Source organism: Onychomys torridus, chromosome 19, assembly GCF_903995425.1.
Source record: "Onychomys torridus chromosome 19, mOncTor1.1, whole genome shotgun sequence".
NCBI classification, from domain to species: Eukaryota; Metazoa; Chordata; class Mammalia; order Rodentia; family Cricetidae; genus Onychomys; species Onychomys torridus.
Window position 1 is genome coordinate 63,647,695 of NC_050461.1, and position 26,359 is coordinate 63,674,053.

Here is a 26,359-nt window from a genome sequence, read left to right on the forward strand (position 1 = left end):
ATAAATTTGCATCTTGTGCACAGTAAGCTCAGACCATCCCTTGTTTTTAGGCTTAGAGGCATCCCAAAGCTATTGACTCAGAACAAAGGAGATTTTTCACATCCAGGTGTAGTGAAGAGTGTGAAATAATTCCTAGCCACAGAGAGTTATGTGGCAAGGAGAGGAAGAAGAGGGCAGGTTTTTTTTTTTTTTTTTTTTTTTTGTGTGTGTGGAGGGTAGACAGAGTGGCATGGCTGGAGAGAGGATAGAAAGGCAGAGAGTCTGTAGATGGTATGGCAGATATCTTGTAGAGTTTTCTCAGATCCAGGAATAAGGTGCAAGGAAAGAAAGGTACAGGATGAGGGAACAGAGGATGAAGATGAGGTCAAAAGCATAGGTGTTTACTAAAATTATGAGGACAGGAAAAATAGGCACAGAGAGCAGCTGAATGTGAGCTGTCAGCTGAATCTGTATAGATAGAATTTTGTCATAGAGGAATAAAGTAAATGGAAAAGGAGCATGGCATACATAGATTTGTTTCCCTCAGATAATCCTATGCTGCATGTAGCCTCTTTTCCAGGACTCTGGGAGGGAAGTTTCTCAGAGCAGGGACCAGGGAAAATTCCATTACCTATCTAAGCATCATCATAGCTATGAGATTCAATATTTATTGTATCTTGGGTCCATTCCTCCAAGGGTGCTGATCTTATCTTTAATGGCCCAATTACCCTTTTTCATTGTGCATTAGCATTTGCAAAAGCCAGAGATTCAATTATTATTTGTCTAGCTTCTGAATTTTGTACCATTCTATTTATTGCTGCAGTCAATCTTTGTAAAAAAAAAAATCAGTGAAGGTTTCTTTTGGGGCCAGCATAACTTCAGTAAATGCCACAAATTTCTTTCCTACTTCTTCAGTTCTACCCCCAAGCATAGAGGATGCTTCCTAGCATAAAGCCAAAGTGTGGTCAAAACATAGAGATTGCTGTTCTACATTAGCATAATATGATTTTGGGAGATTTCCATAGCTCTAGCCCTACTTCACTGTTCAATGGTCTTAGCCTCATCTTGCCACTATGTCCTCCATTTTGAAATGAGGACTAGGCTCCAAGACTGATGAAACCAAATATCTCCAGTCTTGAAGAATAATTCTATAAAAAGTTGATCAGGAGTTTAACATCTGCTTCAGTAAAGGTGAATGCATGTGATATGAAACTAACTTCTTTGAATAGGCTCACATCTAACATTTGCATAGTAGTCCACTCAGCTCTTACACAGCCTTGGGGTTATCTATCATTTGGCAGTTTCTGTAAGGTTTGTGGATAAATTGCAGTTGTCTGTTTGAAGACCTTAGGTTGCTCCTCTGTAACCTTATAATGCAATGCTGATATTGGTTCTCCTTTAAATGCCTTTGTCTAGTTCTGAATATCTCTTAATAAGTTTTTCTAAAACTTTTATCTTGGTACTCATATTAAAAAACTTTTTAAATGATAAGACAAAAATGATCAAACAGATAATATTTATAATTAACATTACATCAATTCCATCTAAATTAATTATCCTTTCATTTAATGACTCCATTTTCAAACCATCCAGAGTATTATTATACAGAGATCTAACTCTCTTTTATAATAATGTTTCCCAATTTTAATGTGGGACAAAACTCTCTTTAAACCAATTCCTCCCTTTAAAAATTCCCATTTTTCTCATCAAATCTGCCAACAATGAGGATTCAAATGATGGTAAAGATGTGACACAGATGACACTGTGTAGAACAGTAGAAGTCAGAGCAGTTTTCAAGGCAGCTACCTACTGTGGTAGCAGCCCAAGAAAGGGACCCAGAAAAGCATACAATGCACCAGGAGAAGGAAGTTATTGTCTGAAAATTCACACAAGAGATCATGGGGAAGAAACACATGCATCAGGAATCAACTAAAGGCCGAGCTGGCTGGTGGTAAGGGATTAACTCTGGCAGCATACTGAGCCTATGCACCTGTGGAGCTCCTTGCAGAGAGCCTGCAACAAAAACAGCCTGTGGTGACATAGTGACTCTGGCCACATGGAGCTCCAGCTTGTGCTGGTAGCTGCAAAGCCACAAGCAAATGACTTTTTTGTGAATTTATGCCCCCCCCCCCCATTGGATGCCAAATGTAGCATGAATCCAGATGTGTCTTCATAATGAAAGCCCAGAGTCAGATATAGGGGTAAATGTTGAAAGATCAGAGAGACAAAGAGCAAGCCATAGCTGCTTCTTACTTCTACCAAATTCTCAGCCTGAAAAGGTCAAGCTCCTGTCTCCAGCCTGCCTTACCACTTCTTCTCTCCACCCAGCAATATGACTTCCTATTTCCTCTAGTGGCTAGCTTTACACTCTGATCTTGAGGCAAGATTTATTTGTTAAAGCACAAACAAAATTTCACCATAGATAGTTTCTGAAAAAGAGACTCTAATGTGATTGGATAAGTAAATGGTAACCTAGGAAGTCAAACCCATATTGTAGCTCTGTAGCAGAGATTGCCTCCTACTTTTCATACAGAGCAAATAACACAGCAAATTTCTTGGTGTTCTTGCTTTATCATTGAAGTCCAGAACAGTTCAGGATAATAAGGAGTTTGAAACCATTATCACATTTGTAGGCTTAAAAGAAGTGCCTTCTTATCAATCTCTGAAAGAGACTACAGGACAAACTGACAGAAGACTAACTTCTATACTTTTCTTTAATTTATTAACATGGAAATAAAGTTTAGTTTACTAATGTCTAAGATGCTTATTTCTTTGAGAATGTGTTTTGTGCTTGATGAGATTAAGAGAGTTTCTATCTGGCCTTAACAAAATAATGTAGCACTTGGGGGCAAAGATCAAGCCAAGGAGAGCTGCACTGGAAGCCAAGATTGAGAAAACTTCCATTGCCACCATGTCCTTCCCCTTGGTGCTGTGGTATACAGGTAGAAAGGTGACCCAGACACAGAAGAACACCTGCATGCTGAATGACAGGAACTTGGCTTCATTGAATGTGTCAGGTAGATTCCTGGACAAGAAGGCCATGGTGTAGCTTCCAAGTGCCAAGGAGCAGAGGTATCCAAGGACACAGTGGAAGGCAACTGCTGAGCCCTTGTTGCATAAAATGATGATGTGTCCATGTTCAGCATAAGCATCTTGGTCAATGAAGGGAGGAGAGATTGCCATCCACATTCCACAAATAACGAGTTGAATCAGGGTACAGATGGGAATGATTAAGTTTGGAGCTTTTGATATCATTAGCCACCTCACCATTCTCCCTGGAAAAGTGATCTTGAAGGCAATAACCACTGTAATTGCTTTAGCTAACACAGTAGAGAGAGCTACAGTGAATGCAACTCCAAATATGGTCTGCTGAAGGATGCATGTGGCTGTGTTGGGACGGCCAATGAAGAGCAAGGAACAGAGGAAACAGATGGTGAGTGTGATGAGCAAGGTGTAACTGAGAGCTCTATTATTGGCTTTGACAATGGGAGTGTCTCTGTTCTTCACAAATACCCCAAGAACCATAGCTGTGAGTGCAGACAAACACAGTGCTGTGGTGGTGAGAGCCATCCCCAAGGGGTCTTCATGGGCTAGAAAACTCACAGTTTTCTCCAGGCATTGTTTCTTCTCTGCATTTGCATACTGACTTTCTGGACACTTCACACATTGATCTACATCTGGTCAGAAATGAAGATAATTGTGAGACATTGCTGCTTTATTTCTTTTTATACAGAGCCATGTCTCAGTACCTGCTCATTGGGTTGCTAGCTAATTCATCTTCCTTTGTATTCTTATAGTAAAAAAAATAAGCACAATATAGTGATTTTAATTAGTGCCAAGGAGGAATTGTGGCCACTTGCTGATGTTCAAACAAGTGGCTACAAACTTCCTGAGCCATCTTTATTTATTCAGCCTCAATGGCTTGCTTGAACAGTTTACAACCTGTTTTACTCCGTAAGTCTCTAAAAGTCATTACAATAATTACTGATTGTTCCTTGTATGTTTTCCCTTCTGTCTCCCTATTAACCCACTTATAGCCATGACATTTTGGATCTATATCTTCATAATCAGAAGTATAGGCAGTTTTTCAAGCTACAAAGGAACTTTTCAATCTAGGCACATCTATAGGTAGAACAGTATTCCAAGTTGGCAACAAGTGCAGTTACAGCATCATGGAGTTTGAGAGGCAGTTTTGTCTCTAGGTTAATATTTATCAGAGGATGTAAGGTCTGTGTTCTTGCAATCAACTCACCTGTCAGAGCTGGATGAATCCATTCTACATTTCAGATGATTCTATTCCCTCTGGGGGTATATCAGATTTTTTCCTTTATCTTATAGGTAATATAACTTAAAAACTTACTCTTAACAGCTGGCATTACTTGTCTCTTGTCCTTATGTCTATATCCCTTAATTTCTTGGAGTATTGGCACAGTTATTAGAAATTAGGGAATAGTGTGTTTCTGTGGTTCTATTACATTCCCTGTTTATGAGTGTCCCCATTAACTCTTGATATCATCTCTTTCACAGTATTTCTTTTTTTTCATTTTTTATTAAGAAATTTTCTATTCAGTTTATATACTAACCATAGATCCCACCTCTTCCCTCTTCACACCCACTAGCCTTTCCTCCCAAGCCACCCCCCACCCCCACAATTTCAAAATCAAAGTTTCCCATGGGGAGTCAGCAGAGCCTGGCATGCTCAGCTGAGGCAGGTCCAAGCCCCTCCCTCCTGCACTAAGGCTGTGCAAGGTGTAACACCATAGGCACTGGCCTCAAAAAGCCTGCCCATGCACCAGGGATGGGTCCCAATCCCCCTGCCTCAGTGGCCCCTAAATAGTTAGAGCTAAACCACTGTCTCCCATATCCAGAGGGCCTAGTCTAGACCTATGGGGGCTCCATAGATATTAGTCCACAGTTCATGAGTTTCTACTAGTGTGGTTGGTCATCTCTGTATGTTTCGCCATCATGATCTTGACGTCCCCTGCCCATAGTATCCCTCCTCTCTCTTATTGATTGGATTCTGGGAGCTCAGCCTGGTGCATGGCTATGGATCTCTGCATCTGCTTCCATCAGTCACTGGATAAAGTCTCTATGATGACCGACCAACAGAGTAGACCTGTCCAGGCACACTCTTGATCATTGCCAGTAGTCCAATGTAAGGTCATCCTTGTGGATTCCTGAGAGCTTCCCCTCAGTACCCTGGCTCTTCCTATTCCCATGATGTCTTCCTTTATCATGGCATCTCTTTCCTTGCTCTCACACTCTGTCCCTGTTCCAGTTCAACCCTCCCATTTCCTTATGTTCTAATCCCCCATTCTTTACCCTCTGTTATACCTGCCCACTCCCAGTTTGCTCATGTAGATCTCATCTATTTCTCCTTTGCTGATCTATCTATGTGTCTTTCTTGGGGTCCCTCATTGTTAGCTAGCTTCTCTGGAGCTGTGGGTTGTAGTCTGGCTGTCTCTTGCCTTAAATCTAGCATCCGTTTATGAGTGAGTACATACTATGTTTGTCCTTCTGAGTCTGGGTTACCTCACTTGGATGACATTTTTGAGTTCCATCCATTTGCCTGCAAATTTCATGATATCATTGTTGTTGTTGTTCATTTACTATTATAGCTTTTCCTTAAAGCTTTTATGGTTAAAATAATTCCATAGAGAACAGTTATGCAAATATTAAATATTACACTTCATGATACTGTGACTCATTATGGCAGCAGTGTGGCTAGCATAGTGAAAACAAGGAGAGCACATAGCACACATGCTGCTGGAGTCATGCCCAGAATTATGCAGTGTACTATATGTAAGTCCTTACCAAGTAGGTCACTGTCTCCAGAGGCCTTGCCCTAAGGAGAGCCACTCATGCTATCCTCAGTTGTTGCCCAATGAAGTGTCATGGATCCTGCCACTCTCCAATTTTGTTCAACCGTTTGTTGGAACAAGAGGGAATGGGCATTATCATATACTTGAAACTTGAAAATACTCTGTAGTGAAACTGTTTTCAAAACTTTGTGGATATCTAGCTGTAGATATCTCCAGTCCTGCCGTAGCCTACTGCCACTTAGATCCAAGTAAACACACAGAGACTTATATTACTCACAATCTGTATGAATGTGTCAAGCTTCTTGTGATCTAGTTCTTGTATCTTAAATTAACCCATTTTTATTTGTCTATAAGTTGCCACATGACTTGTGGCTTACTGGTAATTTTATGTCTCACTTCCTCTTTTGTCTCACTGGTGACTACTGACTCAGCCTTCCTCTTCTCAGTATTCTCCTCTCTGCTTGTCCCACATATACTCGCCAATCACCATTTTATTTATCAACCAATCAGAGCAATACATTCACAGCATACAGAATATATCCCCAGCAGATAGTATTCATTTTCATATGGATGCAGAAGTATTATGATATTTTAGTATTCACAAAACTGTTTTTCAAGCTCTGCAATGAATGTTTTTATTTAATCTTGAAATTAAAATGTATACTTATTGATGCATTCCTGCCATATTTTCATTATGTTTAAAACTTTTGGTACTTTTTAAAAACTGAACTCATCATCAGACTTTCCCTATTTTATTTTGTGGATAAGGTTTTTAAGAGATTGTCAAATTTGATTTTAGTTGAATTTTATTTATTCCAGTACATTTTACTGGATGCACATTGTAGGGGTGGGAAGGGGAAGGCACATTGTAAGAGTGGGAAGATGGACATAAAAGATACAAACTCTCATCTCTTTTGAAATACATGGCCATTGCAATCACTAATTCTAAAGAGTTATGCATGATTGCAATGTATCTGTACAAGTATGAATTGGTCAACATTCAAGAAACAATGGTCAATATTCAAAGAACAACTCAGAATACTGTATACCTCATTGCTACAAAATTTTTTATTTATGTATTCAGTGAAAGGGAGACTCACTGTCTTCAATTCTATTCACACAAATGACTGTGATTAAGCCAGGAGGCTCTCTCTCTCTCTCTCTCTCTCTCTCTCTCTCTCTCTCTCTCACACACACACACACACACACACACACACACATACATGTTCAGAGTCATAGTCATGAATCTGTAAAAAGGATGGGTAAGGAGAGGAGGCACTGTTATGTGTGAAAACTAGATATGAAAAGATGAATAAAAGAGCAAATAGGGAGCAGTCTATCCATTATAAAAGCATTACAGAACTTATTTAAACAAAGCCCAAAAAGTTGTGTAATGGTACTATTTAATTACAAATGCTTTTTAAGCATCACATTATATTGGAGTCCCCTTGAAAATAGAGATATGCACAGTAAAAATTTTAATTCCTGAAATTTGTAAGAATCTTTAAGACAATAAACATTCCTTTAACATACAAAATAAAATAACTCCACAATTTAAAGTAATTTTATTAAAAGTGTTAGTGTTTTCCAGAGAATAAGGTTGTTACACAAAAATTCAATGTGTAAATATGTAATTTCCCTATGTAAATATGTAATGTCACAGATGCCATTTATTGAGAATTGTTTAATTCGCTACCCAGTACCATATGTTAATGTTCATTCTCATATTCTCTGGTTTTAGTTACTTTATTTCTTATCATGTTCCTGAAATGTATTTTGACAAAGGTTTTCAATATTTTGCTAATAATGGACAAGAATTAATGATTTCTCAACTTCACAATCTTGAGTTTCTCTCAGCTCATATTCATGTAGTTATGCCTGGCTTATTAGTTCTCTCATTCAACAAAGTTGCAATGATTTGACCATTCAATTACATATTATAAGGTGTGATGGTGCACTTTATCTACTTTATATGTAGTCATTATTTTACTAATAATACTTGTAAGCTCTAATCATATTGATATAAATTAATAAGTATTTTAATATCTGTTCACTGTTTGCAAACCTTTGCCTGTGTTGCTGAGGTTTGTGGTAAAGGTGGAAAAAGGTACCATTTGCCACTGTGATATAAGTGTAAAATGGTAATGACATAATGGAAATCAGTGGTAATATTTTCCAAAAAGCTGGAAAGGGATTTATCATGATTCACTTATACCAGTATAAAAGTGAGAGACTGTAATAATATTAAGATGTTAAGAAAAAAACTAATTCAATTCTTATAAAAATTAGTTGGAAGAATCATTTGTAGAGAAGTAACCAAGACCCAGAAAGTAAAATATTGCATGTATGTTCACATTTGTGCATTTTAGCTTAAACCTTTAGACATTTGTGTTTTATTTGTAATATCCACAGAGTTTAGGAAATGACTAAGAAGTCACAGGTTAAAGTGAGTCTTAAGTCAAGTATGGTAGAACAGTGGTATACAGTGAGACAAGAAAATGATAGAAAAGGAAACAGAAAGTGGTGTGGGGAATGGGAGGTCAGTATAGAGGAGAACACAGAGAGAGACTAACTCTCCTGGTAAGAAAGGCCCACTGGTAAGTTAGTAGTACCAATTTTATGGGAGAAATTAATCACTCAATTAATGCCCAACCCACTTGATGGAAATTGTACCTGAATCAATATTATAACTAAGAACATATGGCTAAATTGCCCCCAAGAACAGCCTAATATTACTATTCTGGTAAATTGATATAGTATTAATGTCACTGAATTACTTATGGTGAAAAATTGTCAGAAACACTGCTAAAGCCTTTTAGAAAAAGTTGTTTGGAGACCTACTACTGTAGAATCTTGCTAAGACATACTAATACACATTTAAAAAGACTCTAAGTGTAGTTATTTTATAAGGGGAGAAAATACCTCAAAGTACTTCACTTAGTGCTAGAAAATGAATCACCAATAGCAAGAGTGGGGTCCCATAGAATGAAAACATTACAAGCTATGGCCCTTAGTCTTTGTTGTCCTCTAGAACTTAACAGAAATCCACTATTGTTGAAGAAAGGACACGCTTGTGTCACAAAAGTAAATCATCTAATGACGCAGAATGTTTGTTCCTCCTGGCTAGTTTTCATAGTGCTGGAAAATGCTAAACATATTACTGAATGTGAAAAGTATTCATGAGTCTATTATAGTCATATGAATTACAATAATTGATATTTTAGGAAGACAGGTTCGTTCATTATACAGTGGCACCAATATTATGGGCATAATTAATGACTGTGATTAGATTTAAGGCCAGCCCCACTGGATGGAACCTATACCTGGCCCATATTGAGACCAAATATCTATAGAAAGATGATTTTAACCATAGAAGAATAACCATATCCACCACATACATAGTGTTAAAATATCACTGAGTATATTGCTATACACACACAGTTGGAATGGTAAAAAAAGGGGATGAGGAGCTGAGGAGACAGGGTGAACATGATCAAAACACCAAAGTTTTAAATCTCAAAGAACTAATCCATGTATTATTTTACATGTTTTTCAGAATCAATACAACTATAGATTCAATGTAATTAACAGCTACTAAAGTCAGTAGACTTCAGTAATTTTACTTTACAATGGAAGACAACATGAATATGTGTATGACTTATTCTTCTTAGTAGAGATTCTGTAGTCTAAAGCAGCCCTTATGTCTTTTCACTTCTCTGTACTGCAGACTGTTCACATTGTCTGAAGATCATTCAGTAATATAATGTTTCTTTTGTGCTCCTGGAGCAGGAAGGTGGGGAAAAATTCAACTCACTGTGTACAAGGTAGCATTTAGTTATTCTGGACAACAAAAATATGTAAACTGGGGAAATCAAGCAAAGCTTTCCTATAAGCTGTTCTGTAGTAAATACTGTATTGAGGAGAATCATTATGAAGATAAAAGAAATTCAAACATGGAGTGAGAACTAAATGTGATTTAATAGGTTTGAACAGCAAAGAGCTAGAAGTTAAATAACTTGTGTTAAGTTACATGGTGAAAGGACACCTGAAACTCTGTGTTGTAGGAAGTAGTTTGTGGCAACAATGTTTGCAAGATGTATGGGAGGTAATAGAGGGAGCTAAAATTGAGGGTCTTTTGAGGAGTGTCATGTCATAATACAGTTGAAACTTTTTAAAATACATACATATTTGAAGGTGATCTAAATGAAGTTGCTCAATAATGAAGGAGACAGAGTGCAAACTGGCCATCTCTTGTCACCAAATGAAGCTTCCAGTACCAGGTGTAAGTTAAAGCTAATTAAGTAGTTGTACCCTGGGACACCATAAGTATCCCCAGGCACATCAGGCTGCTGCCAAGAAAATAGGTTACTCTCCACAAATTGACAGCAAGGTCCCATTGATGAAGACAACACTTATACAATTCATTGAAGATGGAGATGCAGAGCTGGTGCATATAGAGCCTTCACCCCTATGCTCCAGCATCTTTGGTACAGGAAGGTACTGTGCATGTTATCAAAATAGAAACTCAACACCAAACCAGCCATAAATCATTCATCTTGAGTATAGTGTGTGCAAGATATGTTAGAGCAATGCTGGCACCAAGCTTGTGGGAATAATCACCCAATGACTGATTAGAAATAAGGCCCACTTCAGGAGGTAGAACCAAAGCTCAAAATTGTTTGAGTGACCAAGGATCTGAGACTAGATAGCCCAGGGTACTAGGGTAAAACCAAATAATAGTCAAATAAGACATGAAAAAAATGTAGTGATAAAATGACAAAAATCTCTAAAAGAGGATGTACAAAATGCATAAGAACCAGAGAGGACAGAGAATACCAAGAAAACTACCCCGTCGAAATCAACATGATTAATGCTCAGATGAGCTCACAGGGACTGAAGGAACATGCACAGGGCCTGCATGTATCTGTACCACATTCTCTTTGTATATATTATGGCTTCCAGTTTAGTGTCTTTATGAGATTCCTCAGTGTGCATAGCGTAGGTTTCAAATTATTTTGCCTTCTTTCCTTCTGTTGCCTTGTCTTGTCCAACTTTGTTGTAATAATTGTTGGTTTTTTATTATATCTTATTGTGGTGTATTAAAATGAGTTTAAACCATTAAATTAAAAATGAATTAATGCAAACTTAGCCACTAGGGCAAAGGTTAATGCTGAACTGTCATGTATACCTGCTGAGAAAGGTAAAATCAATTTTTTCCTGTAGAGTGACACTAATATATCAACCACTCCAGGACAGATCTTATATTCAGAAGTAATGGACCACCATGGAATGGACTCCACAGTTTTTTGGTTTTCTGTTATTTGGTTATAGATTGGTGGGTTTTTGGGGTTTGTGTCTTGTTTTATTTGTTTTCTTTGATGTGGAGGCTGTTATTTCTTTCATTGGCTTTTTTTTTTCTTTGCGAGAGAACGTAATAGTGGGTGGAGAGAGGGGTGAGGAAATCAGGTAAAACTTGAGGAGAGGGAAGAATATGATCAAAATATATTTAAATTTAAAATTATTTTAAATAATAAAAGCATAATATGAAGAAGAAAAACTGGTGTGAACACATTTTTGGAATCTAGAAAATAGAAAGTTATTTAATTTATAGACTGAGTATTCTTTTTCAATTATTGAACTCAATATCTGACCACAGCTAAGTATATAGAAGAGCACAAGCAGGCTGGGTAAGAATATAGAAACAGGGATAGAATGTGCTTCTTTGTAACACTTTTGAATTCAGTAGTTCATTTTCTTCCTTTTATCCCTTTTTATTAAGAGATTTTCTATTCATTTCACATATCAATCATGGATTCCCCTGTCCTCCCTCTTCCCAACCCCCAGCCTTACCCTCCATCCCACCCCCCATTCTCACCTCCTGCAAGGCAAGGTCTCTCCTGGGGAGTCAGCAGAGCCTGGTACATTCAGTTGAAGCAGGTCCTATCCCCTCCCTACTGCACCAAGGCTGAGCAAAGTGTCTCAGCATAGGTACAAGCATCCAAAAACCTAAGGACTTGTCTCAGTCTCACTGCAAGGGGGTCAGCTAAACAGCTCAAGCTAAAAAACTGTCTCACTTATCCAGAGGACTTAGTCCAGTTCGATGGGGGCTCCTCAGCTATTGGTTCACAGTTCATGTGTTTCCACTAGTTTGGCTGGTTGTCTCTGTACTTTTTCCAATCATGGTCTTGATAACTCTTGTTTATATAATCCCTCCTCTCTCTCATTGATTGGACTTCTAGAGCTCCACCTTTGGCTTGGCTGTGGATCTCTGTGTCTGCTTCTACCAGTCACTGGATGAGGGTTCAATCATGAAAAGTTAATTGGCCATTTGATCAAACAGAGTAGGTCAGCTCAGGCACCCTCTTGACCATTGCTAGTAGTCTATAGTGAAGTCATTTTTGTGGATTCCTGGGGACTTCTCTTGCAGTCTGCTTCTTCCTATTCCCATGCGGTCTTCATTTATCATGATATCTCTTTCCTACTTCTTTGACTCTGTTCCTGATCCAGCTAGGACCTCCCTCTCCCCTAAGCTCCCTTTCCCCCAAAACTTGCTCTCCATTGCCCCCAGCCCCCCAGTTTGCTCATGTAGATCTTATCCATTTCTCCATCACTGTGCAATCCCTGTGTCTTTCCTAGTGTCCTCTTTACTAGCCAGCCTTCCTGGAGCTGTGAGTTGCAGGCTGGTTATCCTTTGCTTTACATCTAGTATGCACTTATTAGTGAGTATATACCATCTTTGTAATTCTAAATCTGGGTCACCTCACTCAGGATGATATTTTCTGGTTCTATTCATCTGCAAACCTCATGTTGTCATTGTTTTAATTTGCAGAGTAGTACTCCATTGTGTATATGTACCACATTTTCTTTATTTCTTTATCAATTCTTCAGTTGAAGGGCATCTAGGTTGTTTCTAGGTTCTGGCTATTACAAATAATGCTGCTATGAACATAGTTGAGCATGTGTCCTTGTGGTATGATTGAGCATTCCTTGGGTATATCCCCAAGAGTGGTATAGCTGTGTCTTGAAGGAGGTTGATTCCCAGTTTTCTAAGAAAGCACCATATGATTTCCAAAGTGGCTGTATAGATTTTCATTCTCACCAACAGTGTAGGAGAGTTCCCCTTGTTGCACATCCTCTCCACCATGAGCTTTCTTCAGTGTTTTTGATCTTAGCCATTCTGATGGGTGTATGATGGTATTTTGATTTGCATTTTCCTTATGATTAAGGATGTTGAGCAATTCTTTAAATGTCTTTCAGCCACTTGAGCTTTTTCTGTTGAGAATTCTCTGTTTATCTCTGTAGCCCATTTTTTAATTGGGTTGTTAGGTATTTTGCTGTCTAGTTTCTTGAATTCTTCATATATTCTGGATATCAGCCCTCTGTTGGATGTGGGGTTTGTGAAGATCTTTTCCCATTCTGTAGGCTGTTGTTTTGTCTAATGACTATGTCCTGTGCCCTACAAAAGCTTCTGAGTTTCTAGAATTCCCCCTTATTAATTTTTGCTCTCAGTGTCTGTACTACTGTACTATATGTAGGAAGTGATTTCCAGTGCCAATGCATTCAAGACTATTTTTAGATTCTCTTCTATCAGGTTCAGAGTCACTGGATTTATATTGAGATCTTTGGTCCACTTGGACTTAAGTTTTGTGCATGGTGATAGACATGGAACTATTTGAAATCTTCTATATGTTGACATCCAGTTATGCCAGCACCACTTGTTGAAGATGCTTTCTTTTTGCCATTGTACATTTTTGGCTTCTTTGTCAAAAATTACATGTTCATACATGTGCAGATTAATATAAGGGTCTTCAGGTTGGTTCCATTGGTCCACATGTGGGTTTTTATGCCTCAGTAGTTTTTTTTAGTGCTATATTTCTAAAGTCAGTTATTCACGAAAATTTTGTAATCTTTGATTTGGATTAGGTAAGAGTTCTTTCCTAGATTCATTAGGTTTTTCCCTAATTATTTTGGTCAATTTACAATCATCTTCAGTTGCTGCATTTGCATTTAATTATGGGGCTTCTACTCAGAGCTTTATAGTTGCTACACAAGTGTTTCATGATTAAGCTGTACCCCACCATTACTTTTTATCCTTCTCTGAGACTTGAAAAGTCATTGTTGAATTCTGTAGTTTATAATAAAGACTTATTTAAGGGAAAATGAGAATATTTGTGACTATTAAGGCTTAGAGTTTGTTATTCTAAGGGGAAATGGAATGAAGTGTAGCATCTAAATTCCTAAACAAAGGAAAGAAACATTTTCTCTATGACTTCTCTCCAGGCATCTCAGCTGCTTTAAAATTTATGGAATCCTGTGGAGAGTTAAAAGTTCTCTGTAAGACCTACCTGTTTCATTAGAAATCTCATTGTCTGGGCAAGGAATACAACCATAACAGCAGACAACCCTGTATTCCAGGGCAATTTTTCTGAATCCAGGCCCACAGCTCTTTAGGCACACAGAATGAGGGATCTGAAAAAAAAGAAAGCTGTTAGCAAATGTTCAGGGTTTTATGGAAAGACTAAGTGGAATTTTTAATGTTAAACAATTAGTTTTCAAATACAGTACCTACAAAAGCAGAAAACTGTTTAGACAGAACTTCACTGGCCCATGCATCCCTGGCTTATTCTCAAGTATAAGAATGTTGCAGAGTTTGGAAGTGTTTTTTGAAACTTGAAGAGATTAGGACAAGTATGAGGAAGTTAGGTCACTGGGGATCTATCCCACAAAATCTAGTGTTCCTTCTAAATTCGTCCTGTCTTGCTACAAAGTGATCACTGGTTTAGTAGCTTTTACTTCCAGCAGAATTGTGCATTTTTATTCACATCTAGACAAGATTTAGAGTAATTAGGGAAACAATTCTTTAGGTATTTTTGTTTGGGAGTGTTATACATAAATTTAATGGAGGGTAAAGGGGCTACTCTAAAGGTAGCTCTCAGAATTTCATTGTCTGTTGTCTCAGACAGAGGGAAAAGAGAAAGGAGGTGAGCAGCTGCATTCATTGCTCTCTGATACCTGCCTAGGGATGTGATATCATCACCACTTCCTGTCCTCATAATCAAGCCATTGAACAAGGCTTGGTCACACTATCAGCCAAAAGAACCCTTCTTCTCTTTTTCTTTTGTTGTATGTTTAGTTGTAGTGGAAGATAATTCTCTCTCTCTCTCTCTCTCTCTCTCTCTCTCTCTCTCTCTGTCTCTCTCTCTCACACACACACACACACACACACACTCACACACACACAGAGACACAATCATACTATTCTTCCTAGTTATAATCTGATAGCAAAATGCTAACTGATCATGGACAATGATATAAATCTTACTAAAACAGAAATATTGCTTGGATGAAAAGTGCCTCCCATATTTGGTTATCTGTATATTAAGTGTGTGAGGTATACTTTTTGGTGAGATAATGAAAGTTTTAGAATATGTCATTTTGCAGTGAGAATGACATCACTAGGGTTGTGGTGAAAGTGTTTATAAGCATAATTCACATTGTGTTTACTCTCTCTGATGATCATGTGTGGATGGACATGTGATCTCTCCAGTTCCTGCTCTACCACCAAACCTACAAGTTTCTGCCATGTCTCTCAAGAGTGATAAATTATTATCCTTCTGAAACAAGTAGAACAAGAATAAAATGAAACTAACTTCTTCTAAAAGTATTTTTTACTCATAACGTTTCATCACAGTCAGCATCTGATACCTCTGACTATATTTCTTGTATGAATCTCAACCGAAAAACTGTCTGAACTGGATTGGTCTCTGTGGCATTTCTGGAATTGAGATTCTCTATTTCCAGGTGTCTCTAACTTGTGTTAAGTTGACAAAAACTTACCAACAGGAGAGTGAACATTTGGAAGCATATTGAAAAGTTAATGGTAGATCTCTGGATATTTCAAGGCCACTCTGACAAAGAATGCAGTAATGAAACAGCAGATCTTCAGGTCTCCTACCTCTCTTCTAACACCTCAGTCTCACCCTCTGTTCTGGAGCAGACCATCTGCGGTGGCTTACCCTCCCTTGGAAACACTTCAAGTGGATCTTACAGATCCTCCGTTTCAATTTTATCTCCTCAGTGTCATTGCTATATTCCAGCACCCAACTCCAGCAGGCATTCCCTGGAAAACTATAGGTCACTACAGCCAGGAAAGCAATAGTCTAACTGTGGATTTTCACTTCTCCCTTCTATCCTTCAAAGAAAACCCTCCAACTGCACTCCTAAATCTTCAGCAGAAAACTTGATAGGGCCTACACCTCCTCTTTTCCCCCATGTCCACTGCAGAATGCAAATCAGCTGCCCCAACATTCTTTCCTACTCACTCTGTCACCCCAGCCTCCCTGGAACAGGTGTTCCCTGGAACTCTGTAAGAAAAGCCTGTCTGAGAAGTAAGTAGGCCACATTTCCAGATAGGCAAGCTTCACAACTTCTCTCTTCCTCCTACCCTATTAGCATAACAGCCCCCACCCTGTGTCATCTCCAGCTTTATAGCAGATTGTCTGGTGAAGCCTCTCCATATTCTGCCCTGATTCTCCAGGACTAAGCACATCCTTGTGGAAACCCCTGCTATCTGCCAACATCACTCTTTCCTAGTCCATTCTATCATAAATATCAAGTAGCAATACCAAGGAACTCATTTTACCTGGAAGCCCCAGTGGCCACAACTAGCAGGATTTCAAAGTAAATATTTAGCAGGAAACACGAAGTTCCCATCACAACCTGCTAAAAACCAGAAAAAGCAACAGAAATAAAGGAATCACTTAGGCAATAAAGACAATAATTACAAGCATCTAGAATTACAAGTATCCCAAACAGAGATGCCTATTTTTCAACATAAAAATACTATCAATAATAGTTAGAACAATATGTCTCTACTAGAGCCTTGCACATTTATTACAGTAGGATTACAGTACGCCCTGAGAATTTCAACATAGGTGAACCATGGGACAAAGACTTAAATATCCTTTATTGATATAAAAGAGGCCTTAAAGAGAAAATTATCTAACTAAAACTAAAGTAACACATGAAAACACACAAAGTGATAAGACAATGGAAAGCAATGAAGAAAATATTTCAAGACCTTAGAATAGAGATAGAATCAATAAAGAAAACCCAAATTTAGGCAAATGTGGAAATAAAAAAACCTGGAAACCAAAGAGGCAAGCCTCAACATTAGAATACAATATATGGAAGAAAGAATTCCAGGGATTGAAGACAGAATAGAAAAAATATGGAAACATTGAAGAAAATGTTAAATCTAAAAATCTCTTGTCATAAAATATCCAGAACATCTTAGCCACCATGCAAAGACCAAATCTAAGAATATTAGGGATAGAGGAATGAAATGTACAGAAATTATTTTCAACCAAACCATATGAAAAAATTCTCTAATCTAATAAAAAAGGTCAAGTAAGATACAAGGAGCATACAGAAAATCAAATAGACTGTATGAGAAAAGAAAGTCTACTTGGCATATAATAACCCAAACATTTAACACAGAATAAAAACGAATATTAAAAACTGCAGGGGTAAGGAATAAATAACTTAAAATATCAGAAGTATTAGAAATTCACCTGACTTCTTAGTGGAAAAATTAAAACCCAGAAAGTCCTGAACATATATTCTACAAAGACATCCTATATGCCAACCCAGAACATACATCCAGTGAATATTTCAACCACAATAGATGAAGAAAATGTAGACTTCCATGATAAAATCAAGTTTAGGAAATATTTACTTATCGATACAACCCTAGAGATGATGTTAGAAGCAGAACTACAAGTTTAGCCCCAAGAAAACACAAAGGTGAATAATCTCAGAGAAGAAAATCTAAAGAGGGGATATATGCTCATACACACAGACAAGCATACCTCCAAATAAATAAAAAAATAACTTGAATCACCAAAAATTGTTCATTGACAACATTCAACATTAATGGTCCCATTTCCCTATTAAAGAGACAGCGATAAAAAGAATGGATGTAAAAGCAGAATCTACTGTGCTTCATCCAATAAATATAACAACATCAAGGATAGACATAACTTGGGACAAGTTGAGAAAAGTTATTCCAAGAAAATGTACTGGCAGGCCCAGCTGCAGGCCAACAGGCAAGACTCCCAAAGGCAGGTCTGATTAGCCCCCAGCAGACCCTGTAATCTACAAGCCCTACTCCATTCCCCAAACCCACCCATCTCCAAGACTGCACCTTCTTCCTGAGACACAGACCCTGCTAGATCCAAATGGACCAAGCACAGCTGCCTTTGATACAAACACCACTTGCATTGATTGGAGGAAGAGATGGGTAGAAGCCAGTGCAAGAATAAATTGAACATAAAGAGCAATATGACACCACAAGAAACTAGTGATTCTACAACAGCAAGACCTGAACATGCCAACATAGAAAAAGCACAAGAAAACAACAAAGATGATAGATGCCTTTAAAGAATAAATGAAAATTTTTCTTAAAGAAATTAAGGAAATCACAAAGAAAAAAATTGGAAGAAATTAAGAAATCCCTTAAAGAAAGCCAAGAAAAACAAGAAAAAGCAATCAAACAGGTGAAGGAAACAGTTCAAAACTTGAAAAACTGAAATAGAGGCAATAAATAAGACACAAACTGAGGGAATGCTAGAAATAGAAAATCTGAATAAACAAACAGGAAATACATATGAGAGCAGAATGCAGGAAATGAAAGAGAGAATCTTGGGAATTGAAGATATGATAGAGGAAATAGATTTATCAGTTAAAGAAACACTAAAGACCAAAAAGTCATAATACAAAATGTCCAGGAAATCTGGGACACTATGAAAAGAACAAACAGAGAATATAAGTATAGAGCAAAGAGAAGAATATCAGCTCAAAAGCAGAGAAATTATATTCAACAAAGTAATAGAAGAAAACTTACTCAACCTAAAGAAGGAAACACCTAGGAAGATACAAGAAGCTTACAGAACACCAAACAGACTGGACCAAAAAAAAAAAAGTCTACTCGGCACATAATAATCAGACCACTAAATATACAGAATGAAGAAAAAATATGAAGAGTTTAATGGGAAAAGGCCAAGTAACTTACAAAAGCAGACCCATCAGAATAACATCTGAGTTCTCAGTGGAGACTCTGAAAGACAGAAGGTCCTGTACAGATGCTATACAGACACTAAAAGACCATGGATGCCAACTCAGCCTATTATACCCAGCAAAACTCTCAATCACCTAAGAGAGAGGAAACAAGATAATCCATGACAAAACCAGATTTAAACAATGTCAATCCACAAATCCAGACCTACAGAAAGTACTAGAAGAAAAAACCCAATCTAAGGAAGTTAGATGCACCCACAAAAACACAGGCAATAAGTAACCCCATACCAACAAATCCCAAAGAAGGGAAATACACACACACACACACACACAGAGAGAGAGAGAGAGAGAGAGAGAGAGAGAGAGAGAGAGAGAGAGAGATACACACTAAAAAAATAACAGAAAATCACAATCACTGGTTCTTAATACCCCTGAATATCAGTGGAATCAATTTGCTTATAAAAAGACACAAGGTAACAGATTGTATGTAAAAACAGGATCTGTCATTTTGCTGCATATAAGAAACACACTTCAATGTAAAAGACTGACATTCAGAGTGAAGGGTTGGGAAAGATTTTCTAATCAAATGGACCTAAGAAAATATCTGGTATAACTACTCTATTATGGAGTGATATGTTGTGTACCTTAAAAAAGTTTGCCTGAGGATCAGAGGACAGAGCCAGCCACTGGATAAGACATAGAGGTCAGGCAGTGGTGGCACACACCTTTAATCCCAGCACTTGAGAGCTCATGCATTTGCTTAGGAAGCACACATGCCTTTAATCCCAGGAAGTAATATGGTAGGGCATAAAAAGCTATATGAGCAAGAGGAAACAGGAACTCATTCTCATTAGACTGGGGATTTCATAGTTAAGAACTAGGGGTTAGGTGTTCAGCTTCTCTGATCTCACAGCTTTCACCCTAATATCTGGCTCTGTTTTTTTTTTTTTAAATTAAAAGTCCATCTAAGATTCAAACAACACTAATATCTATCAAAATAGACTTCAAAGTAAAATTAATCAAATGAATTGAGAAGGACATTTCATATTCATCACAGGGAAAATGCATCAAGATAAAGTCTTGATTATGAACATATATGCCCCAAATACAGGGGCGCCCAAATTTGTAAAAGAAATATTGCTAATGCATAAATCAAACATCAAACCCACACACTAATATTGGGAGACTAAAACAACCCACTTTCACCAATAGACAGGTCTGCCAGACAGAAACTTAACAGAGAAAAATGGGAAGTAGTAGATATTGTGACTCAAATGGACTTAATAGACATCTATAGACACATTTCACCCCAACACAATGGACTATATCTTCTTCTCAGCCCTTCATGGAACCTTCTCTAAAATTAACCACATACTTGGTCGAAAAGTAAATCTCACCAGACACACAAAAAAATTGGAACAACCCCTTGTATCTTATCAGATCACTATGGCTTAAGGTTAGAATTCAACATCAATACAAATTACAGAAATCCTACAAACTCATGGAAACTACAGAATGCTCAACAGAATCACCACTGAATCAAGGAAGAAATAATGAAAGAAATTAAAGACTTCCTACAGTTCAATGAAAATGAATGCACAACATACACAAACTTATTGGACACCATGAAAGCAGCACTAAAATTAAAGTTCATAGCTCTAAATGCCCACATAAAGAATTTGGAGAAATCTCACACTAGTGACTTAACAGCACACTTGAAAGCTCTAGAAGTAGCAAACTCACCTAGAAGGAGTAGAAAGCAGAAAATAATCATATTTAGAGATGAAATCAATAAAGCAGAAACAAAGAGAACTATACAAAGAATCAATGAAACAAAGGGTTGGTTCTTTGAGAAAATCAACAAGACAGACAAAACCTTATCCAAACTAACCAAAAGGCAAAGACAGAACATCTAAATTAACAAAATCAGAAATGAAAAGGGAGATATAACAACTAACAATGAGGATATCCAGAGAATCATCAGGTCATACTTCAAATACCTGTACTGCACAAAATTCAAAAAATCTGAAAGAAATGGACAATTTTCTATAGAGGTTCCACATACCAAAATTAAATCAAGATCAGACAATTTAAATACATCTGAAACTCCTAAGGAAATAGAAGCAGTCATTAAAAACTTCCCAACTGGACATGAACTTTCTCAGACTAAGTAGCTGTTCTAAGAAGTGATTTAGAAAGAATCACCTCTCATTTAATGAAAATACAATTATGTAACTTACAATTAAAATGAGGCTATGGGTCTGTAAATTTAAATCGCTGAATCTCGTAACAGATTGCCTTATATATTTTCTGTTTCCTGTGAGCATATCTCCTCTTCTCTGTGATGCAGAGACCATGCATTAAACTTTTCAAATCTCAAAAAAAGCCTCCCAACCAAAAAAAAAAAAAAAAAAAGAAGAAGAAGAAGAAGAAGAAAAAAAAAAAGCCCATGGCTAAATGGTTTCAGTACAGAATTCTACCAGAATTTCAAAGAAGCAGTAATACCAGCACTCCTCAAATTCTTCCATACAAAACAAAAAGAAGGTACATTGACAAACTCTTTTTATGAGGCTACAGTTACCCTGGTATGCAACAAAGAAAGAGAATTGCAGACCAGGCTCCCTCATGAACATTGTTGCAAAAATACTCAATAAAATACTGGCAAACCGAACCCAAGAATACATAAAAAAAATGTGCACCATGATCAAGTAGGCTTCATGCCAGAGATGCAGACATGGTTCAACACAGGAAAACCTGTCAGTGTAATCCATAATATAAATAAACTGCAAGAAAAAACTACATGATCATTTTATTAGATGCTTAAAAATTTTTGACAAATCCAATACCTTTTCTTTTTTATTATTAAGAAGTTTTCTATTCATTTTACATTCCAACGACAGATTCCCCTCTCCTCCGTCTTCCTGTCCCCAAGAACCCCAGCCCCACCCCGCACTCTCACCTTCTCCAAGGCAAAGTCTCCATGGGGTGTAAGCAGAGCCTGGTACATTCAGTTGAGGCAGATCTAAGCCCCTCCTCCCTGCACCAAGGTTGTGCAAAGTGTCCTTTAATAGGCAGTAAGTTCAAAAAGCCAGCTCATGCACAAGGGATGGGTCACAATCCCACTGCCTGGGGGCCCCCTAAGCAATTAAAGCTATACAACTCTCTCGCCACTCTAGATGGCCTAGTCCAGTACCATGGGGCCTCCTCAGCTACTGGTGCACAGTTCATGCATTTCCACTAATGTGGCTGTCCGTCTCTGTACATTTTCCCTTCATGATCTCGATGTCCCTTATAGAAGCCCTCCTTTCTCTCATCGATTGGACTCCTGGAACTTGGCCTGTAACTGGGTCATGGATCCCTGCATCTGCTTCCATCAGTCACTGGATGAGGGCTCTAGGATGGCAGTTAAGGTATTCAGCCATCTGATCACCAGAATTGGCCAGCTCAGGCACACTTTTGACTATTGCCAGTAGTCTAAAGTGGGGTCATCCTTGTGGATTCTGGGGAACTTATCTAGCACAGTGTTTTCTCTTATTTCCATAATGACTTCATTTATGATGCTATCTCTTTCCTGCTCTCCCACTCTGTCCCTGTTCCAGCTTGAACCTTTTGTTTCCCTATGTTTTCATCCCCCTTCCCTTGCCCTCCATTACCCCACACCCCTTACCCCAGGTTTGCTCTTGGAGAACTCATTTATTTCTTCTTTACTGGGCAATTCATGTGTGCTTCCTAGGGCCCTCCCTGCTAGCTAGAAAAACAAGGACTTCATGAAATTAGATAAATAGATGGAACTAGAAAGTATCATCCTGAGTGAGGTAACCAAGACCCAGTAAAACAAGCATGGTATGTACTCACACATAAGTTGATACTCGAGGTAAACAAAGGATAATCAGACTATCACCCACAGTTCCAGAGAAGCTAGAAAACAAAGATACCCTAAGAGGGATACATGGATCACCTTGGATTTGGGGAAAAGATAAGATCTCTATCAGTGAATGAGGAGAGCAGGAAAGGGGAGAGTATAGGGGATGAGAACAAGATGGAATGGGATGTGGAATTGAGTAGAAGAGCAATGAAATAGATATCTGGATAGAGGGAGGCATTACAGGGTAAGGGAGAAACCTGGTGCTATGGAATTTCCCATGATTCCACAAGGATTTCCCCAGTTTAGACTATGAGGAATAGTGGAGAGTGTGCCTGAATTGGCCTACAATGGTCATCAGTTGGTGACTATGTAACTGTCATCATAGAGCCTTCATCCAGTAACTTATGGCAGCAGATGTGGTGATCCACAACCAAGCACCAGGCTGAGCTCCAGAAGTCCAGTCAAGGAGAGGGAAGATAGATTTTATGAGCTAGCAGTCTAGATCATGATGGGGAAATCTGTTTCTTATGAACCAAGCTGGTAAGAACTCATGATCAGCAGTTGTGAAACATGCTGGCCAGAGTAGGCCCTCTGCATAGGGGAGACAGTTTTGAAGCTTGGTCTGTTTGAGGGGCCCCTGGCAGTGTGATTGTTATCTATCTCTGGTGCATGAGCTGGCTTTCTGGAGCCCATTACCTATAGTGGCACACCTTGCTCACTGTTGATGCAGGCGGGAGCCTGCCACAACTGAATGTTCCAGATTTTCCTGACTCCCCATGGGAGGACTTACCTTTTTAGAGTTGGGTATGGAGAGGTGGATTTGTGAGGGAAGGGTGGGGAGGAGCAGGTGGAGGGTTGACAGGTGGGTTATGTGGTTGATATGTAAAATAAATATTTTTTACATAATTAAAAAACTGGACTGGAGTAGTAGCCTAGTATGCCCATTTTAATGTCTGTCAAAGTAGACTTCAAACCAAAACTGGAACAAGATGTCTTCAAACAAGATAGGGAAGGACACTACTTACTCATGAATAGAAAAATCACCAAGAAGACACTGCAATTCTTAATATCTATGTCCCAAACATAAGGCCACCTAAGTTTATAAAAGAAACACTTCAACAACTTAAATCACATACTGACCTTCATATCCTGATAGTGGGAGACTTCAATGACCCTCTTTCACCAAACCAAACCAAACCAAACAAACAAAACAAAAAACAAATGAACAAGAAAAAAAAATAAAAATTTAACAAAGGAATTCTGGAGCTGTCTTCTGTGATGAATTAAATGAGCCTGGCAGATATTTACACAACATTTCACCTAAACAAAAAAGATTATGACTTCTCAACACCTCCTGGAGCTTTCTCAAAATATGAACACTTATTCTGACACAAAGCAAGTCTTAGCAGACACAAGATACTGAAATAAACTTCATCCTTTTTGACCCACACAGATTAAAGCTAAAAATGACCAATATCAGAATAAAATCCCAGAAAACTTAAGAACTTTTTGAAATTGAACATCTTACTATGGAATGAATGACTGGTCAAGAAAGTAATTACAAACAACTTACATAACTGAACAAAAATGAATATTCAACACACCCAAACACATAGGACACAGTTGAGGCAGTTCAAGGAATCAAGTGCAAAGCCCTAAGTATCTACACAAAAAATCTTGGGAGATTCACATTAGTAATTTAACATTATAATTGAAAGCTCTAAAACAAAAAGAAGAAATCACACTCAAAAGGAATAATGGCAAGAAAGACAAACTCATGGCAGATATCAAAACAGAAAAAGTATTAAAAAATGAATGAAAGAGCTGTCTCTTAGAAAATATCAATAAGATTCAGAAATAATTTTACAAATTAACTCACAGGCAGTGAATCTACATTAACAAAATTAGAAATCAAAAGGGAGATAGAACAACAAACGCTGAGGAAATAAAGATAAACATGAGTATACTTTCAAAGTCTCCATTCCCCCATACCAGTAATCTGAAATGAATTAATCATTTTTGATACTCCCAAATTATCCAAGTAAAATCAAGATCAGATAAGCCATTTTCACAGGCCTATAAACTAGAGTAAAATTGAAACAGTCATCAATAGTATCCCAACATGTAAAAGCCCAGGACCAGTTAGTTTTAGTGTAAGATTATATCAAACTTTTATAGAAGAGTTAATGCCAAAAGTCTGCAACTTATTCCTCGAAATACAAACAGAAGATACTTTGCAAATTCAATTTGTGGGGGTATACTTACAATGATATTCATGCCATATATGGATCCAACAAAGAGAGATTACAGACCAATTTTTCTTAGAAATGATGATCCACAAATTCTCAATAAAATATTTGCCAAAAAAGAATGCAAGAACACGTCAAAAAAATCATCTACCATGATCAAGAAGGTTTCACACCAGAGAAACATATGTAAATGGTAAACATGTATAAATCTATAAATCTATCATATACACAGACTGAGGAAAACTGTATGATCATCTCATTAAACACAGAAAAGATCTTCCACAAGATCCAAGACTTCATGATAAATTTCTTGGCAAGATTAAGGGTACAGAGGACATTCCTCAACATAAAAATAACAGTTTAGAGCAAGCCTATAGCCAACATTAACTTAAATGGAGAGAAATATCTAGTAACTCCACTAAAATCAAGAACAAGACAAAGTTGTCCACATTCTCCATACACAGGAAGTTTACTAAGAAGATATGAAAATGGAAAAGGAAGAAGTCAAAGAATTCTTATTTGCATACGATATGACAGTATACTTAAAGTACCCAGACAATTCCAGTGGAATGTTTTCGATAGCTGAGAAAAGTTTTGAGCAAAGTAACTTCATACAAACTTTTGTAACAAAAACCTGTAGCCCTCCTATATACAAATGACAGAGACTAAGAAAGAAACCAGGGACTAATACATTTCACAATAGCCTCAAATATTATAAAATATCTTGGTGGTAAATCTATTCAAGCAATGGAAAGGCTTGTATTATTTAAAACTTTGAGGTATTGAAAAGGACATCATATTCTCATGCATCATTAGGATTAGTATAGAAACAATGACCATCCTACCAAACGAAATCTACAGATTTCAAGCAATTAGCATCAAAATTCCAACACAATTCTTCAAAGATATTGAAAGGACAATTTTCAGCTTCACAAAAAATAAAAATAGTGCAATATAGCTAAACAATGAGCTTGCTTTCTGGAGCCTATTAACCTATGGTGGCACACCTTGCTCATTCTTGATGCAGGAGGGAGCCTGCTTCATCTGAATGTACTAATATTGTCTATATTCCCTTATATGTGGATATTGCCTGTTAAATAACTATATCCAAGATAGAATCCATAGAACCTCAAGGCTTATGTATTGCATGAGGGACTAGGAGTGATAGATCTCCCTAGGAAAGGGAAATAGAAAAAATAGTTCCGCAGGGATGAAAGAGGCTAGAGAAAAAATCAAGTGGGAATGAGGAGGGAACAGGGAAATAAGAGTAGGAAGACAGGAGAGATAGCTAAATTAAATGAAGGATAGTATGGAAACCTATTACAATAGAAGCTTTATATATATATGAAGTGTGTGTGTGTGTGTTT

General features: G+C 37.7%; 1 protein-coding gene across 1 annotated transcript in view; it reads right to left on the reverse strand.

Annotated features, from left to right (window-relative positions):
• Positions 1–2,727: 2,727 nt before the first annotated feature.
• LOC118570490 (vomeronasal type-2 receptor 116-like) overlaps positions 2,728–26,359 on the reverse strand; it is a 54,939-nt gene continuing 31,307 nt past the window's right edge. The window contains exons 5-6 of the mRNA XM_036169019.1: positions 14,147–14,270; positions 2,728–3,656 (exon numbers count right to left, since the gene is read on the reverse strand). Coding sequence (XP_036024912.1) covers positions 2,728–3,656; positions 14,147–14,270 — 1,053 coding nt within the window. The remainder of the gene's footprint in view (positions 3,657–14,146; positions 14,271–26,359) is intronic.